Genomic DNA, 16,654 nt, shown 5'->3' with positions numbered 1-16,654 from the left:
GAAATATGGCAAATGTGGTGAGGCCGAATTGGATGAGAGATAGAAGAGGGTAAAAGATTAGATAGAAATGTTGGTGGTGGTTTCCGGTGAGATATGTGGTTATAGGTGATTGTTTCGGATACTGGGTTACGTCGGAGGGTGGAGTTGATTGGAAGGGCTTCCTTGTTCCTAAACCTGATAGAGAAGGAAGAAGGAGGGGTTGGTTATTTGTTTATTTGTTTATTTGTTTCAAGTTAAAAAAGAAAAAAGTTAATTATAAGGGCATAACTATCTTTTTAAGTATAAAGGGACCAAAATCAATAAAAATATCATATTTTGGACCATTGGCGCATCGCCAAAACTTTTTGGACCAAAACTGCAAAATTTTGCCAGCCACAGGGACCGATTTTGCAATTTTTTCAATCGAAAATGAAAAGGGATTAAAGAGTAGGACAAATGTTGATAGTGATCGGAGGGTAGCAACGGAGGGCGGCTATGGTATGCATCGGTGACGGTGCTTTGACTAGGCGGTGGTGCTCCAACAGGAAAGAGGAGAGAAAAGATGGAGTTGATATATTAAAAAAGAAAGGGTTGGCATGGTAGGTTATTAGGTTTTTTTTTTCATGTTTTAATTAAATATTTAAGTAAATAAGAAAAATGGAAAAGAAAAACAGGAGGAAAAAAATATTATTTTCAAATGCATTCAAATTTTCAAGGAACCAACATTTCATCATATTTAAATTTTGGATCTGCGGTGCATGGTGAACAATAAATTGGCCTCAAACTGCACTTTTCAAAAACCACAGGGACCAAATTTGAAATTTCTTTGAAGTGTTTGAGTTGCGTTTATAAGTCCGTGACGAACGTTATAACTGGTCTGTCTTTCCATAGAAATGACAAACCTGTTATTTTAAACACAACAGCAAAAAGATCGAGCAAAAATAAATAAAATATCCATTAAACAAACCTCGATACTCTATCCTTCCATTTTCATCGTCTCCAAACCCTCACTTTGCGCACGGAAAATGGCGTCGGCGAGTGCTTTCACAGCTCAGATTTCGAACTTCAATGGAGGAGCGTCATCTGATAGAAAAACGTTCATTACTTTGTCATCCTCTTCATCATCCTATTCCCGTAAGCTCTTTTTTCACGGTCATATTAAACCCCCTTCCGATGGGTTATCACGGATACTTTGCTAGCCTGTAATTGATTTGTTCTTACAATTCCATGAAACTTAAAGCTTTTGCTCCAACAGTCATTGCAATTTCTTCGCTGATTTTCGATTTGTAGAGTCCTGATTTGAAATTGGAATTGTCGAACCTACTGTTTCCTCAATCTAATTACTGTATTTTTATTTAGTTTTACACCGTTTTTTCTTCAATTCGTGGTGCTTCTCTCTGTTATAGTTACCGATTTTGAGCTAAATTTAGTAACATTCATATAACACAAATTAGCTCTTACAAACACAAAAAGGTTTGTCAATTTCTACACTTTCCATCGTGAATCCTTGTGATTTTACCAACGGAGTCATAATCAAACGCATTGCAGTTGCCATTTCATACAATGAATAACAGTTATAACAAAAGACTCGCCTGTTTTCCCTTCCAATTTACACAAGTGTCTATTCGTTTCCCTGTTTCCCTTCTTCTCTTGAATAACTTGTTTCTTCTTGCTACATTCACAGAAAAACTAAGCTTAAAACCAAATTCAGTTGGTATGAGGACCCTATCTCACTCTCATAATCAAAAACTTGTTGATAATCCCCGATCTCTTCGTGTATTTGCCCTCTTTGGAGGAAAGAAAGATGGTGACAAGGATGATGGAAAGGTAAAATATTGTCATTTTTCTCCAAAACTATAACATCTTTGTTTGATAGTTGTTGATCCAAGGGTCAAATTGGGAAACTTTGATTAAAACTAATAAATTTGATTTGATTTGACTTTAGGCAGGTGTGTTTGGAAACATGCAAAATCTATATGAGACTGTAAAGAAGGCACAAATGGTTGTCCAGGTTGAAGCAGTGAAAGTGCAAAAAGAACTTGCAGTGTAAAATTATATTTATATTTCATTTATTTATTACATAATTTTAAACTTTATTGTTTCTTTCTTTATTACAAAAGCTCATAAATGAAGATTCTACTTCTTTTATATTTTGTAGAGCTGAGTTTGATGGTTACTGTGAAGGTGAACTAGTAAAGGTATGTAGCTCTATAGATATTAGATTAAATTACATAAATGGTCCCTCAACTATTACTTAACTACCACTATTTGTCTCCTGTTGAATTTTTTTTGCATCTGTGGTCAACAAAGAGAAAATTAATAACATTTTAGTCCCTCAAGTCTATATTGTCATATGATAACCATTATGATCCCCATGTGTAAGCACCTTATAAAGGGCATTTTAGGTATTTCAACTCCAATTTCATGAAGTTTGAAATTGATTAGGTCACTCTCTCTGGGAATCAGCAACCTGTACGCACAGAAATTACAGAGGCTGCAATGGAATTGGGATCAGAAGTGAGTAATATTATAATATTTATTTAATTTTATGTTTTTCTATAAAATGTTGCATAAATCAGATAAATTAGTCAAATAATGATATATTGTATCATTATTTTTTTTTTTTTTTTGCAGAAATTGTCACTTTTGATTACAGAAGCATATAGAGATGCACATCAAAAAAGTGTCCAGGTTTGTATGATAATATAAAAGTACATTTTTATTTTTACCCTTGGAGTAATATATTTTGAATTTGACCATTTTGCCCCTGTTTAGGCCATGAAAGCACGAATGGGCGATCTTGCACAGAGCTTAGGAATGCCCCAAGGTTTGGGTGATCAGTTCAAGCAATAATTCAATCCCCGTTTTGCCCTCATCCTTCTGAAAGCTGCAGTTTTGTAGACTAACTGTGCCAAAAGGTCAATATTGTTATTACCCCTCAACTTTTAATAATAATTGTAGCAGTTCTTGTTCAGTTTATTGATTTTTTTTTAGGTTTGTTATCGGGTATTCAGATAAAAAAAGCAGTTTGTTGAATGAAGAAAAGAAAATGACAAGGACAATCAAGAAAGTTTAAATATGAAAGAGATGTAAAGGAACGAAAATTGCATCTCTTTCTGTGTTTTTTTTTGAGGTGTTGTTTGTTAAGTTATGATTCTATACGTTTGGTGTTGAAATTATTTGAGCACTTATACTGTGAGAAAAAACTAGAATTGCATATTTAATCTTATCCAAGTCATATTACTATACTAATCACTAATGCTTTTTGACATATTCTAATCTGAATAATGGGCTCAACCAATTTGCATTAAACCTTGTTTTTTGTGGGAAAGAAGGATCATCATCACGCATTTGTATGATTTTACTATTATACAAAGACCATTTTTGTAATTTTACATTCTCAACTCTCAAGTATTACACATGGACCATTTATGTAATTCTACCAATTTAATTCATTTTCCAAACAAAGAAAAAAGTTTTACATAGACGTGGCGGGTAAACGAGACACATGCTATGTCACAACTTCATTTTTGGATGACAAAATTAATTCTTTTAAAAACATCTATAGATTTTGGGGTCATAAAATTACTATGCATGACCCGTCGGACTTTATTGAGTAGTTCCATAGTTTTTGGCATAAGGAAACCGAAAGTATCAAATGCAAAAGATATAAACGTGTGTTGATTTTCCATGCACGATTTCTTATGTTTTGTCAGTTTGTATGAAATAGCTTTTAAAACAGTTTGCCTTATAGTGAAAATCCTACTCCCTAAGCCCACAAGAGGGGAAACTCATGTTAAATCCACACATGCATACTTCCTTCCAGTCTATCCACATACTAAAACATCAGCTGGTTTAAATGTTGATCTTCCTTCCAATGGGTCAATTAGAAAGTTCATAGATGTCTCTTTCTTGGTAGAAACTTCAGCGCGTCTAAATATGTCGAAAAGAACATTCCTAACCAGATTGTAACGATACTTGAAACCCGTGAGCTCTTTACAATGAATTGCATGCTCCCCAAATGAGTCGAAGCATGCCTTGCGGCAAACATGGCAAGTCTCATAAGCCGGAAATTGAGGGATCATAAGATAATACTTGAGGATGACGCGATACTCCACTGATGATATATGCTGACCAAGACTGTCAATAAAAATAGTCAGAAGAAATTCTTTAACATGTGAGACCCTTAGACGCTCAAAAATTGCTTTCTGCCTAATCGTCATGTCGAAGTAAACTTTCATGTTTTGGACAATTTTACTAAAAATGACACTCGTCGGTATTAATGTATATAAAAACATTATTACCTGAAATACAATATCATAAATATTAATGTATATAATGCCACATTTTGTACTCACTTCTACAAGAGTCGACTTTAACTCTTTCTTATAGTTTCTCTGATAATATGATATTAAGTCTAAACCATACTATTCGGACGTGTACATAAGCATGAGCGTTGTGTAAATGTATTATTTTTAAATATTATTATTATTATTATTATTATTATTATTATTATTATTATTATTATTATGTGTAGCCCTTTCATTGATTAGCCGTTTATCTTAAAAGGCATTTTGCATTGTATTTTTGTGAACTTCAATGGGGATGCAATCATAGCCATTCATTTTGAAGATAAAAAAAAAATATTTTTAAAATGCAAAACAAATGAAAATTTTCGATTTTTAAAAAAAAAATATTATTTTCGTCATTTATTTTATCATTTTTTTAAAAAAAAAAATATACGCGAAATATTCTAATAGAATATTATAATGTAAATATTAAAATCGCATTTTAGAATGTTAGAATTTTCTACTAGAATAATATTCAAAAAAATTATAATAGAATATTAGAATATTCGAACAAATCTAACAATTAACGTAGAATATTAGAATATTTTATAATATATATCAATTTGATTTTTTACAGTGTAATATTCTATTAGAATATTTTACTTATATTTCGAAAAAATAGTGGTTTTTTATTATTTTTTCTGAAATTTTATTTAATTTTTTTGGATAAATTAAATAACGAAAATAATATTTAATTTTTTTTTGGATTTTTCCTTTTATTTTGCAAATTATATATATATATATATATATATATATATATATATATATATATATATATATATATATATATATATATATATATATATATATATACACACACACACACACACACACACACACATATACACATGAATTGTCCATGTGGTTTGGTGTAATTTGCGTGTTTGATCCTTAATTTTTTTTACTCTGAAGGTCCTTACTGTTCGTTTTTCTTGTGCGTTTGGTCCATATATAACCTATAAAGACTATTATGCCATTGCTACTTTCTTTTTAGTTTTTTGTTATTTATTATCATTTTTAAATAAAAGAAAAATAAAATAAAAGAAAAAGAAAAAGGAAATAAATAGAGCTTTAATGTAAACCATATACCCTCTTTCTCTCTCTTTAACATAGCAAACCTACACCAGCTCTTATGTCATTCCGTGTCTCCACCATTCGTAACCTACCAATCGTCGAACGCCTCTCCTACTTTTGGGTTCTCAAGTTTCCCGGATAACTGGTTTCATGAAACACAGATAACCATCTCCATATCAAAATACGCTTTTGTCTTTGTTAGGGAAATCTATAGAAAATTGTCAAACTATTGGGAAAAGTGTTAATAAAGTCATAAATGTTTTTTTGAACAAAAAAGTCCTGATTATTTAACATTTGACCAAATTAACAAAAAAACCATTTTTTAATATTTGACCAGCAAATGACAGATTTTATGATTTTCTCAAAATAATGAAACTTTTCTGTTTTTTTTTTTAAAAGGATTTTATTGAAACTTTTCACAAAAGTTTGAGATTTTTCTGTAGATTTTCCTACTTAGTCTGACCTAAAAAGATTATTATACCCTTGCTACTTTTTTTTATTTTTTTGTTATTTATTATCGTTTTTAAATAAAAGAAAAAAAAAGAAAAGAAAAAAGAAAAAAGAAAAAAAAGGAAATAAATAAAGCTTCCCACCCCAACAATGTAAACCATATACCCTCTTTCTCTCTATTTAACATAGCAAAATCTACACCACCTCTTATGTCGTTATGTGTCTCCACCATTCGCCACCTACCAATCGTCGAACGCCTCTCCTACTTTTTTTTTTTTTTTTTTTTTTTTTTTTTTTTTTTTTAAGTTTCCTAGATAACTGCATTCATGAAACACAAATAAACCAGCTCCATATCAAAATTCGGTTTTGTTTTTGTTTCAAGATGTAATTAATGTAGAAAAGTCTCATTATTTTGAGAAATTTTTTAATAAAATCCTAAAAGTTTTTTTGAACAGAAAGATCCCGATTATTTAATATTTTGCCAAAACTAACAAAAAAGTTATTTTTTTATATTTGAACAAAAAATGACAGATTATGTGATTTTTTCAAATTAATGAGACTTTTCTGTTCAAAAAAAAGTTTAGGATTTTTTTGAAATTTTTTCCAAAAGTTTGGAATTTTCCGTGTATATATATATATATATATATATATATATATATATATATATATATATATATATATATATATATATATATATATATATATGTTTCTTATTTAGACTTTTGAAAATGCTTTATGTTTAGTAGTATTTTTACAAAGACAAAACTGCACGAATGGTCTTTTTGGTTAGCTAAAAATTATCACTTGGTTTAAAAAAATTTCAGCTAACACCAGAGATCCAAAAGTTTCATTTTGTTGTGATTTTGATCTAATTTGGTTTGAACGTTTATATAAAAATGATTTTGCCCCTTATTTTTTAATTTTTTAATTTTCTTTTACTACCAACAAATAAAAACAATTAAAAATATAACAAAATAAAATACATCTCTCTCTCTCTCTCTCTCTCCCTCTCTCTCTCTCTCTCTCTCTCTCTCTCTCTTTGTGTGTGTTTATCTTTGATAAACATCCAAGAACATCTTCATAAGCTCAAGAACATCTTCATGAACTCAAGAACATCTTCCGCCACCACCACCATTCGACCACCATCCGCCACCACCATAGTGATGATGTATTTAACACAAAATTCTTTTGATTCGGAAAAAGAACAAGATGATCAGATATGTAGGAACAACAAGATAAACGAATACAAAAAAAAACTTTAAAACAAGAAATATACATCAAGCACATGCTGAAATCCCTTTCATATCTCCGCCACGGGAATCGCCGAAGCTTGGATATGAAGTTGTTGATGTGCCGTCGGCGGTGGTCGTCGATTCTCATGAGGTTGGAGATCCATAAAGTATGTTCACTAGTAAGAACAACATGTCCATGTTCAATTCCAACCCTCCTACGTCACCACTATAACATACATCGACCATCTATCTTCCCTCTTTGTTACCGTTGCCATCGTTGTGTTTCGTCTGTAAAGACAAAGCTCCAGTTTGCAGCGACTCAACCATCGTCTTCATCGAGTTGCAGATCGGAGCGGCGACAGTTTCTAGTTGCTAGGGTTTACAGCGGAGGATCGAAGTCGGTCTGCAGGTGAGAGGAAAGGGGGTGGAGTCGTCCTTCTTGTTTGAGCTTGCATACAATGACGAATCAGAAACCCTAAACGGCGAAGGATGATTTGGTGGTAACAATGGTTTTGATTTTTTTTTTTTTTTTTTTTTTTTTGAGAGAGAGAGAGAGAGAGAGAAAGAGAGAGAGAGAGAGGGTGGGTATTTTTGCTTTTCTTTTTTTATTGTTGTAATAAAAAAATGGAAAATAAAATAATAAAGAGCAAATTCGTCATTATAAAAATGTTTAAAAGACTTTGTACCAAAATCACAATAAAATGAAACTTTTGAACATCTTGTAATTATCTAAACTTTTTTTTAGAGGAAAGACAATTTTTAGCTAACCATAAGGACCATTTATACAATTTTTTGTTGTGAAACATATACTTTTAGAAGTTATATAACTATACAATAAAATTAATTCAAAATGTATACACTCAAGCTTACAAACCACTAAGTATATATTTTATGAACTCAAACTTGAAAATAGAAAAGTAAGAAATTTTAACATAAATTTGTTATTAAAAGAATAATATATCAATTTAAGTGTTTTGTTTGTTTTTTTAAAACAAAATGTTTGCAGTTTGTGAGTCACATTTGCAAACCTCTATAGAAGAAGAATAGACTAAACGTCTGCAGTTTGCAAGAAGAAAATTACTTGTTTTTTAACGTTTATATAGACTGCTGAAATAAATTGAAATTTAAATAAACTGATTTTATAAACATAAAGTAAATTTTCAACACTGAAATTTACATAATGATTGTCTAACAACAGTGAAATAAAATAACAATTGTAATTTAAGACTCCATTTAGTAAACACATTTTACTAATATTACACCTTTTTACAAACTTTTTTTAAAACCTTTTTAATAACTATTTGAAACTAAATTACAAGCTTTATTAAAAAGTACAACCTAACGGAGCTGGAAAAGAAATTATAAGTAAAAAAGTTCAAAAAATTTGAACATAAGTAAAAATGTCTTAAAATGAATAACATAAGTTGCAAAAAAACATTTTGAAACTTTTCTTAAAAAATCTCTAAAAAGAAATTATCTTTTTTAATTTCAAGTAACATTTCAAACTTTTTAAAACATTTTTATTTTGTTTTTTTCAACCTTTTTATGTTATAGAAAAAGTTTAAAAAGGCTCTAAATTTTTTAAAAAGACTTGTGAAAAAATTTAAATATGTTATGAATAAAGATTGTAAAAAAGTTAAAAAGAATATGTAAAAGATGTTTTAAATGTTATTAAAAAATTTTAAAACGCTTTAAAAAAATACAACTGATGTTATAAAAAAGTTGTAAAACGGTAGTAAAAAATTGTTAAAAAAGTATAAAAATCTATAAAAAGTTTGTGCAAAAATTCTTTAAAAAGTTTTAACATGAGTAAATAAAATGAAAAAGAAATTAATTTTGGGAAACCTTTCTATAAAAAAAATTCAAACCAAATTTTTAGGTTTTTATATTTTATTTTTTAGTAGAGATCTGAGAGAAATGTTTTCTTGCCCGAAAACGTTGGTCCAGGTTTTTTGTAACGTTTTCACATGTATAATTTTAAAAAAATATGTCTTCCTACCTGCAGACATATGTTTTTTAAAAAAAATATATATTTTTTTTAAAAACAAACGACACATTAATATGTTGTATTAGCATTAAACTAAATTTGATATAGAAAATAATATTAGATGCAATAGATTTATATAATATTTTACAACAAAAATAATGTTAACACCAAATAAGATGTTTTTTAGAAGATCAGGAAGTATCACTATCATATATACACAATTATTATCATCAACAAAATCAATTTAAAGATAAGAGTATTTAACAACAATTTAGTTATTAAATGAAATTAATCCCACTAACAAAGAATAATAATATATAATACTAAATGGTTTAAATTTTGCTTCAAAGTTCAATCCTTTGGGTCAATTTGGTAACATGCTGGTTGACGTGCTGCACAAGCAACCACCTGCGCCCATTGCTTCAATCTTCTCTTCACCATTTCCGGATTCTCTCCTGAAATTAATTATTTCAGGATAATAAATACATAAATCTATTAAATAATAATATAAATCAAAAGATTTACCTGAGTTGAATAGGGTGGTGGTGGAGGCGTTATGAGGGCTACCAGGTTGTGGCGGCGAGTCACCGTGATTAGAGGTGGTGGCTGATGTATTTGAGCTTGACGTCGGTGGTGTTGAGGTGGCGTAATAGAGGTCAAGAGCCGGGAACGTCTTTGATAGTTTAGTTGGTTCCGATGCGAAGTTGAAACCCAGATCGACGCACCCTTTGAGCTCGTTAATGTCTTCGGTTGTTATCATTATCAAGCTCTTGCTCCGCCTATGGAGGTGGTGGCGCTGCTGGTGGTGATGCTGGTGATTGTCCTTCAGCTTCAGCCACGCCTCTTCACGATTATAGTCCGTAGACAATGATTTATGTTTGTGAAGCAACGGCGGCTTTGACAACCGCGATGGCGGAGAAGTTGTATTCGCGTCTGACATGAGTGGTGGCAGCGGTGGCGGTGGCGGTGGCGGTTCTGATACCGGCCGCCACGGGTCCGGAGACCAGTATGGGTTAGGTTGTTTGGAAGGTGGGTTATCGTTCAACAATGGAGGCTGAGTTTTTGTTTGAGAAAATGGGTTTGTGGTTATTTATATAATTGTGGGTGGCGGAAGTGGCGGCGTGTGGTGGTGATGGGTGGCGGGACCCGTACGCTAAAGACTGGTTGGTTTTTTGTGAAAATGATCTGTTTGTCAAATTAATTTAATTAGTGGGGTTATTTTATAATAAATAAAAGTTGGGGGTATTAATATTTTAGAACAACGTAATGGAAAAGGTTGCTTTAGGTTGGCCAATTGGAGAAAGCATAAAGCTAAAACAGGTCAAGATTGCAAAGCATAAAAACTTTTGAGCAAAACAATAGATTAAATGTACGTTAACATTCGGTTTCTTTTTATTTGAATTGCTTAATAATCTATGAATTGATTTACATAAGAAGCACTTGTAAATTGGAATACATGGACATTATTATTAAGATTTAATACTATAGTTAAAATAGTAACGGATCTAGAATGAAATCTAATTGAGTTCTATTATTCATAAAAAAAATTATACTAATAGCAAACCGGGTCTTCTTAGGGGGGGAGGACGGGCTGTTCATCGTTCGTCCATTTTCGTTATTGTTTAAAGTCTTGTTTGTTTGGTTGTTGCCAATATTTGTTCGTATTTGTTGTTGGTATTAATTTGTTTTGATTATAATTAATATGGATCTCACGGATAGACTAGCCCGCACAATTGATTTTAATAAAAGTGCTTAGTATAGACAAAAAGAACCATTGGAAGTCTTAGTGCCCATTGTTACCCAACAAGGGAAAGCAACAACATAGAAGACATACAATAGAAATGAATTTTCATGCCACCTCCACCCCACCTTTTGCCTTGGATTCTTAAGTTTTTGAGGAGTTCAGACAGTTTCTTGCTTACAACATAACAAAGGATGTGTACGGTTACGCCTTCACTTTCCTGCGGTCATTAGAAGTACCTGAAACAACAACTAAAAACCGTAAGCCAAAGCTTAGAGAGTGTCCCCCAAAGTACCAGTACATAAACATATAACATATACAACAACATGTTGGGTCCAATCAACCATCGGGTTGGAATACCCCAAACCCAGTCAACCTCCGAGTCCAGTCATCCTCGGGATGGAATACCCTAGGCTGGAATGCCAATATACAACAAAGTCACTCAGTCATCGAACTGGAATACCCTAAGGCCCTCAGTACGAGTCTGGCATGCCAACTGACCCTCAGCTCGTTTCTGGAATGCCCCCAAGCCCTCAATATGAGTCTGGCATGTCGACCAACCCTCAACTCATATCTGGAATGCTGCCAGGTTTGTTGGCTACATCACAAAGTAGTACAACCTCAACCCAACACAGTATATCGACATATAACAGATAACAAATATATTCAACAGACAAATAATCATGCAAACAAAAATCACAGGTAGTCCTATAAACCTACCAGTCTATGCATGTCAATAACTAGCATATAATCATACAGATCTAACTTATACTCAACATATCAATATATAACAGGATATTAATCCAATGGGTCGGCCTTGGTGCCTTAGACCCGTAAGTACAGTGAGGAAAACTCACCTTACAGTTTGAAGAATAGCTGATGAGGTATTGACTACGAATCTTAACTTTAACCGTTACCTATCGAACCATATGACCAATCCTTAATCACAACCCAAAATACCCTTAAGTCAAACTTGGTCAAAGTCAAAGTCAAATTGGTCAAAATCCATAATTCAACTGAGTCAACCCAGCTAAGTCAACTCACACGGGGCGTACTCAAGTCTTGACCGCAGTAATGTGAGTTGACCATGTCCGCACTACATACTCAGGTTACGTAGGGTGTACGCCCAGACTTCCCAAACTCCATTAAGAGCTTAATGCCTTAAGCTCTTATGACCCATTTTCAGATCTAAAGCTAAATTAACCTCAAGAGTCATAAAGTTTCCAACTTTATGACCTTGCATGTCCATTAAGTGCTTAACTCAACATCTTAATACATTAATACCTTCTAAAAATGCATGGAGCAAAATCAACCATTAAGACCCTGTTTTTATGGCTCAAGACCATTCCTGAGGTCTGAAAGGATGGCTTAATGGGTCAAGAACATGCCATGCTCAAGAATCACCATTTTGGGACCAAAACGATTCTTAAAAGAGTAAGAATCTAGATCTACAAGATGGAGTGGTAAAGTTGCAAGCTTTATACTTCCTAGAGTTGCAATCAAGGTAGAAATCCTAGATCCAAAGTGCTCACAAGCTCCAAGTTCTTCTCACCACCTTCTTAACGCTTTTACACACTTTCAAGGCTCCAACATGCTCTCGTTCTCTTAGGGTTTTCTTGGGGGATCGATTGCTGAATGAGAATGGGAAAGTCAGGTTATAATGAGGTTTAAATATGAGCCAAAACCCTAAAAATTAAGGTTGCACGATCTTCAAGTATGCCTTGTGTACGAGGTGTACGCCCAACGTACTAAGGTGCACCCTCTTAGCATACACACGTACGCACAACGTCCTCCCAAAATTCCAAATATACCGAAGTGTCACTATGGGCCCCTTTTGCACTCTTTCTCATACTTAGGGACCAAAATGTAGTATAATTCAATTATAGGGTCAAACTTAGAAGTACCTTTCAGTGGAACATGTGAAAGAGGTGGAGGATTGTTGGACCTTATCCGTAGTGATGTATATGGGATCTTCAGATTTGCTACAAGGGATGTAAATTGATACAACATGACGTTTACAAATGATTATAGCGGATATGGGTATATCTGCTTAATCAAACATAAATCAGAAACCTTTGAAAAGTTCAAAGAGTTTAGATACGAGGTCAAGAATAAATTGGGAATGAAGATAAAGATGCTCTGACCTGGTAGAGGCGGAGAGTATCTTAGTATCAAGTTCCATGACTACCGCAAGGAATGTGGAATAGTTTCACAATTAACTCCACCTAGGACACCACAACTTAATGGTGTGGTTGAGAGGAGAAATCAAACCTTGTTAGACATGGTTCATTTCATGATGAGTTTAGCTTCTCTTCCTATTTCTTTCTGGGGGTATGCCTTGGAGACAACCGCCTATATCCTAAATCTTGTTTCTACTAAAAAGGTTGCCAAAACACCCCATGATACATGGACAGGAAAAGTGTCCTCACTCGCACATATCAATTTTCGGGGTTGTGAGGCTCTCGTGAGATGAGAAACTCATAACAAACTAGAACCCAAAGCCGAGAGGTGTATTTTCATTGGCTACCCACAAAAGTCTTTTGGATACTTGTTCTACAGACCTAGTGAGAACATGGTCTTTGTAGCTTGAAGGGGAGTCTTATGTGAGAGAGAACTTATATTCAAAGGGAACACTGGGAGTGCAATTGACCTTGAAGAAATTCAGGAGTCAAATAGTGAAGGAACCTTGGAAGACACCAACTCTCAACCAGAGGATGAGATTCCTATTGATCTCATTGGTAATTCATTACCTCTTCGTCCATCCAGTAGGGTTAGAATGCCACCTTCGTTCTATAGTTTCCATATTACATCGGATGGTGACATGTTTATCAGTGATGGAACACTAGTAAATTTGGATGAGCTAGCTAACTACAAAGAAGCGATGGTAAGTTCTGATACTGCTAAGTGGAAAGAGGCAATGGATAGCAAGATTTAGTCTATGTATGAAAACCACGTTTGGAATTTGGTTGATCATGTACTAAGTCGAAAAACAGTTGGGTACAAATGGATCTTCAAGAAGAAGACCGACATGGATGGAAAGGTGTACACATTCAAGGAACGACTAGTTGCGAAAGGCTTTAATCAAACCTAAGGGGTTGACTATGATGAGACCTTCTCACCAGTGGCTAAGATAAAGTCTATCAGGATAATGCTAGCAATAACTGCGTTTCATGATTATGAAATATGGATTATGGATGTTAAAACCACTTTCCTAAATGGGAAGTTGACTAGGGATGTTTATGTAACGCCCGTAGATCCGGGCTAGTCAATTTAGAGGCAATAGGGGTCGAAAACGACTTTTCGACAAAATATTATTTAAAATAAATAATCTTAACCACGTTGTAGAATATGTTACAAGGTTTCCGTACATATAAAGAACGCCGAAATCCGAGTTATAACGAAGAAGTTATGACCCGTTGAAGTTTCGCAACGGAACCGGACGACACTGGGGAGCGTAAATAATGAATTTACGATAGAGCAAGATTTAGCCTTAGCGATCTAAACGCAAGTCGTGGAATATGTTAGACTAAGAACATCGATAAAAAGAACGCCCAAATCTGACTTCGTATGAAGAAGTTATGATTTTTCGAAGTTTCGGATTAGCAGTGTACAACCCGAAATTCGAAGGTTAGATTGGGTGATTTTTAGCCGACACGACCTAAACGAGAATCAAAGATCTCGTTAAGAGTAGCATAACGAGAAAAAGATGGGCGAAAACGGACATCGGATGAAGAAGTTATGAGAATTTAACGGACCAATCCTGTCCCGGTCTGTTAATAATATAAAATTTAAAATCGAGCCAAAATTAGCTGATGGAGTCTAAATGAAAGTTGTAGACTACATTCCCACCTTTACGTGGATATAAAGAACGTCGAAAACGGAGATCGTATGCGAAAGTTATGATTTTTCTAAGTCGGGAGGGTGTTGTGCGAGTTTGGGTGATGTGGCACGATCACAGCCGTTGCTTCCTCCCGAAGGCTAGCCACCAGATGGTGACACGTGGCACATTACGCCCAACGTAATTTTGAGTACACTCAGTGTAACCATTATGCTTAGTGTAATTTTTTAGTACGCTCGGCGTACTCGGCGCTGACAGCCTATAAATAGAGGCGAAAATCTCACATTTTCTTCACAACTCTCCACTTCTTTCCTCCCAAATACCCCCAAACCTTCAAGGTTTTTCCCTAGCACCTCCAAGGTGTTAGGAGCAAGTCCCGGAGCACTGGGAAGCTCCAAGAGGAGGAGCTTTTCGTCTCGGAAACGCTGCTCCAACGAATCCCGGTTTTGCAAAAAACCCGCTGTTAGTGAGCTATGCCTACCCTATCTTTTGTATAGCTTATGTTTTAATATAGTAACGTTATTAGGAAATTAAAATGAGTATTTGGGATATTATTATGAGTTATATAAGAGTGTTTCTTAACGCTTATATAATAGTAATAATATCTAGACTACTAATTAGTCGCAGTTATCGTTAGACTAAACCCTAGTGGTATTGGTACTAGGTTTTATCGAAGGAAAATCGTTTTGAGAGTATCGAAGCGCTGTCCGAGTGCTAAGACACCACCTTTCAAGTGAGTGCATAGTTACTTTCATCTTACACATAGATATAAAGTATTTTATATAAATTACGTGCTATGTGTGCATATTATCTGAGTACTTGTTGTCTATGCTAAATGAACGATTTTATACATGTTTTAAATGATTTAAACTGTATATGTATTTTATATCTATGATAATGTTGGGGTAAACATGGGTAGATATAATAGATGGAATATGAGTAAAATGATGAGTTGAGAGGTGTTATAGACCACGAGGTGAGGGTGAGAGGTGGACAATGTGAGAAGCCTTTTTTCCAAATGATGGCCCCATCATTCAGCAGAGTATGGATGACAACCACAGACTATTCTAAACAGTCCAGTGGAACACTAGCAGGCTCGCAATCTGTAGGTGTTGTGAACGACGTGTTTACTCGGTGTACTCTAAACCTTGGTGATCATGCAGACTTGATGCCTAAACCCTGGTGATCATGCAAACTTGATGCCTAAACCATGGTGATCATGCAGACTTGATGCCAAAAACTTGGTGATCATGTAGAGTTGATGCCTAAACCCTGGCGACTATGCCGACTTAGTGCCCGTTGTGTAAACCGTGGTAATGATGGACTTTGTGCCGATTCCTTAGGATAATCCTTAGGAATTAATTAACGAGGAATAGCTAATTCTTAGGGTAGATCCTCAATATTAAAGAAGATAATGGGGATGGGTAATTGGGTTGATTGTTTGATTGTTTAAACATAATAATTATATTATTGTGGGTTGAAAACCCTATGTACTCACCAGGTTTCCCAACCTGACCCACTCAGTTTATTTATATCATAGGTGTTGATATGAAGTCACATTATACTGAGAAATTTAAAGAGATGTAGATCAATAGTGTAAATAAATGTAAGTTCTGTTTATGGTTATGTTTCTATATTAATGATGACATCCCAAACGTTTTGAAATGAATAAAATACGTTTCTTTGAAAATGTTTTAATAACGTATTTATCGTGTTTTTCTGGGAACAAATTCCGCAACATTTTTATTTAAAGAACTCTGATTTTTAAAAAGCATAAACAAATTCGGTCTTTTCTGGCCGTGAAAATGGGGATGTCATAGTTTACATGAGTCAACCAAAGGGTTTTGTACATGCCAAGTTTCCTGAAAGAGCGTGTAACCTTTAGAAATCTATTTATGGATTGAAACAAGCATCTTGTAGCTAGAATCTTTGCTTCCATAAGATTTTAGTTTTTTCTAGGAGTGAGCATGAGTCATGTGTATGTATCAAGGCTAGTAGGAGTAT

General features: G+C 33.9%; 2 protein-coding genes across 4 annotated transcripts; one reads left to right on the top strand and one right to left on the bottom strand.

The window, feature by feature from the left end:
* The first annotated feature begins 945 nt into the window (after positions 1-945).
* Positions 946-3,231, top strand: LOC145006424 (nucleoid-associated protein At4g30620, chloroplastic-like). Of its 3 annotated transcripts, none has more exons than XR_013662898.1 (8): positions 946-1,113; positions 1,664-1,806; positions 1,925-2,025; positions 2,138-2,177; positions 2,425-2,496; positions 2,614-2,670; positions 2,755-2,897; positions 2,994-3,231. XR_013662898.1 is itself a non-coding variant. In XM_078965511.1 (7 exons), the coding sequence occupies exons 1-7, from the start codon at positions 1,005-1,007 to the stop codon at positions 2,830-2,832; spliced, it is 600 nt and encodes a 199-aa protein (XP_078821637.1). In that variant the 5' UTR covers positions 946-1,004; the 3' UTR covers positions 2,833-2,902. The 3 variants fall into 3 exon arrangements, 1 of the variants encoding a protein (XP_078821637.1); XR_013662897.1 differs by having other exon boundaries at positions 2,974-3,203; XM_078965511.1 differs by lacking the exon at positions 2,994-3,231 and having other exon boundaries at positions 2,755-2,902.
* A 6,061-nt stretch (positions 3,232-9,292) lies between these two features.
* LOC145005526 (uncharacterized) lies at positions 9,293-10,234 on the bottom strand. The gene is made up of 2 exons (XM_078964609.1): positions 9,597-10,234; positions 9,293-9,526 (listed from the first exon to the last, which is right to left on the bottom strand). Exons 1-2 carry the CDS (start codon positions 10,009-10,011, stop codon positions 9,423-9,425), a joined length of 519 nt encoding a protein of 172 aa, XP_078820735.1. The 5' UTR covers positions 10,012-10,234; the 3' UTR covers positions 9,293-9,422.
* Positions 10,235-16,654: the final 6,420 nt, after the last annotated feature.

Source organism: Lactuca saligna, chromosome 7 (assembly GCF_052625555.1).
Source record: "Lactuca saligna cultivar CGN05327 chromosome 7, ASM5262555v1, whole genome shotgun sequence".
NCBI classification, from domain to species: domain Eukaryota; kingdom Viridiplantae; phylum Streptophyta; class Magnoliopsida; order Asterales; family Asteraceae; genus Lactuca; species Lactuca saligna.
The sequence above is the reverse complement of the archived record's forward strand: the minus strand, read 5'-3'. Positions and strand labels throughout refer to the sequence as shown.

Coding starts and splice junctions, on each gene's coding strand:
- LOC145005526 (XM_078964609.1), bottom strand. CDS start 10,011: ATGTCAGACGCGAATACAACTTCTCCGCCATCGCGGTTGTCAAAGCCG. Junction 9,527..9,596: donor CACCACCCTATTCAACTCAG/GTAAATCTTTTG, acceptor AATTAATTTCAG/GAGAGAATCCGGAAATGGTG.
- LOC145006424 (XM_078965511.1), top strand. CDS start 1,005: ATGGCGTCGGCGAGTGCTTTCACAGCTCAGATTTCGAACTTCAATGGA. Junction 2,178..2,424: donor GTGAAGGTGAACTAGTAAAG/GTATGTAGCTCT, acceptor GAAATTGATTAG/GTCACTCTCTCTGGGAATCA. Junction 2,671..2,754: donor CACATCAAAAAAGTGTCCAG/GTTTGTATGATA, acceptor GCCCCTGTTTAG/GCCATGAAAGCACGAATGGG.